The following is a 2811-nucleotide window of genomic DNA, read 5'->3' on the forward strand; positions in this document are numbered from 1 at the left end:
AGGTAGCAGTTCTTTTCCTTCATCGTAGAAATTAAACATTTAACATGGATCAAATAATTAAACGAGTTAGGCTATATGGAACGAATGATGACTAAATAATGCGAAGAACAGAACATATAAGAGACATCATTGCTCGTTGGATTTCACGGAAATTGCGATTTTGGAAAATCTGGTTTTTGGATAATTAACATGAATACTGTTGGAATTTCGAAGGCAGAGGACTAGCTCATGGGATTTACAAGCTAAATAATTTATTCATTTGGAAGTACTATGTAGGACATTTTTTAGTAGAATATAAATCTTTGAAAGTTTCTTTTTACTACTGGAAAATATCCTATATATTATCAAATAAATTTCCAAAGAGAGAAACGTACTATCCGAATAAAAGTTAAATTATGTGATAGTCAACATAATAAATATCCATATTCTCTATGCATACATTTAGATGAACCAATTTACATGATTATGAGTAGCTATACATATATAATTGTAGATATGTGGATAACCCAAGAAGTTAAATTCGTCTTCCTTGGTGATTCAGTTAATATATCACAATGGAAACCTATCTTTTTAATATATTACGTCCATGTGTGTATGTAGAGAAAATTTCAGTTTGAACCATATTTGTGATCCTCGAAAAACTATATTGTATTTTCTCGACACTTTAAACTAGACTTTAGATTGACCTACTGCAGAAGCTGCTATTGTGCTGATCTTCAAACTAGTAAAATATCTGGTTTAATGTAAAATATTGAATGTAAAATGTGCCTAAAATATCCCATAAATCTTCGAAATATATTTAATCGCCCACATAAATCTTCAAATTAGTTTAGTTCACTGATCACATCAGCGTGTTATCCAGCCGATCATCGGTAGTCTTCGGTTTTGAGAGAGAGCCATTGTTCTTTCCATATTGGAAAACCATGCACCGTACGGTGGAGATTAGAAATATTGGTTTCCTGGTGGTACCTGTATAGGTATGTATGAGTTACGAAGTAGCTAGTAATTAATGTGCACGTGTACGTATGTACAGTGTGGTAGTGATCTGTGGGGGGGCGTTGCAAAATAAAATGACTGTCACGATAAAATAAAAGGAAAGAATGGTGGAACAAGAAGATATATTGTGGATCTGATCATGATTCATGTGTGATGCCTTTTTACATAAATACAATACATGCTGGCATATATGTCACAAGTAGAGTACACACGACTTGAACAAAAACTTTTATTCCACGTACACATGCACATACGCATATATATCATTTTACAAACATACTAACCATTTAGATACCAGAACGAGATACAATGGTGACTTATACGTAGTCACACTGCAGGGTAGGAAACAAACTTAAGCATGCATGCATGCACTGACGACATATACATAGATGAACTGGAAATTATATGACATGCAAAGATTAGTTAAGAATATGCTTTGCATGCAGAGATGACCCTGACGTCGACAATTATATATCGTATGCATGGCTTGCAATGGATCAGATTGGGCAGGTGAAGTCGGCGGGGCAGGTCTTGCCGCACTGGTTGAGGAGAAGGACGAGGTCGATGGGCACGTTCAGACTGATGCCGAGGACGTTGGCTTTGATGGCGGTGCAGAGGCAGACGGCGGCGTCAAGGTCGGCGAGCCCAGACAGCAGCGGGCAGCACTGCTCCGTCGACGGCACGCCGAGGTTGAGCTTGAGCAGGTTCAGGACGTTGGCGCACACGCTCAGCTTCAGCGTATCGATCGAGCAGGTACCGCCGCCGCCGCCGCTGGACGGCGTCGGGGGCACGGGCGTCGGGATCACCGGAGCCGGCGGTGGGACGGCGATCGGTGGGGTTGGGACCGGGGTGGGGTTGGAGCAGTATGATCCACAACCATGCGCGGTGGCAGCGAGGAGGGCTAGGTTCACGGTGAGGAAGAAGGCCATGGTGGTAGACGCCATTGCTATGCTTGAAGCTGTAGCTAGCTCGAGTGGTGGATCTTACAAGCTTTGGTAGGCTTTCCTAGCTTGGGATGGTTTTCTTGGGTTGTTTGGGATGCTATTTATAGCCCAGGTTCACCGTGCAAGTGTGCTATTCATGTCATGATCAATCGAGTTTGACTATCTATATAGTACTCTACTATATATTACCGGATATTTCATTTGCAAAAATCGTGTAGGTGTAAAAACCAGTACTAGCACTACATTCGTAGAATAGTACGTGTGTACCATATTGGGGATTTGCTAGCTAGTTTGTACGCTAGCCAACAAAACCTGAGAGCGGCTAAGTTGTACTAGTACTACCTGAATATGTTCATAGCATCATATATTTAATCGGGTTTAGGAATTTACAAATAATTTTTGAAAAAAAACAGACAACCTGCCACATGGAACATATACAGGCAGCCCTACATAGGAGCTGGCATTAAGTGATATCGAGGGTCACGAGAGCGTATATATAGGAGATTATTTTGTATGTGTTTGGTTCCATGTGGCCATGCATGCTACTACACAAGCACAGGAGATGTCTACTATACGCTTCCTACTTTGGTTTATTATACTGGCTCTGCTTGGCATGAACAAACACGTACGTACAGCTTGCTAGCTGTCTAATTATTTCGAAAAGTGGACCTAGTGGTTTTATTAAATTTATAAAAGAAAAACTTTTTACCATATTTGATTCCTTTATGGGATATTTTTTAATATATAATGATAATGAAAATTTTGATATGTAACTACTTCGAATGAATGAAAATATATGGTCACAAAAACTGTTTTGGAAAAGAGAAGAGGAATAGGTTGATGAAGAGAATGAAGAACACACAAAAAAAAA

General features: G+C 39.7%; 1 protein-coding gene across 1 annotated transcript; it reads right to left on the reverse strand.

Annotated features, from left to right (window-relative positions):
* Positions 1-1211: 1211 nt before the first annotated feature.
* On the reverse strand, positions 1212-2026 carry LOC127297421 (cortical cell-delineating protein). The gene has a single exon (XM_051327728.2). The coding sequence runs from the start codon at positions 1938-1940 to the stop codon at positions 1494-1496; it is 447 nt and encodes a 148-aa protein (XP_051183688.1). The 5' UTR covers positions 1941-2026; the 3' UTR covers positions 1212-1493.
* Between the last annotated feature and the right edge of the window lie 785 nt (positions 2027-2811).

The sequence above is a fragment of the Lolium perenne genome, chromosome 4 (genome assembly GCF_019359855.2).
Source record: "Lolium perenne isolate Kyuss_39 chromosome 4, Kyuss_2.0, whole genome shotgun sequence".
Lineage (NCBI taxonomy): Eukaryota > Viridiplantae > Streptophyta > Magnoliopsida > Poales > Poaceae > Lolium > Lolium perenne.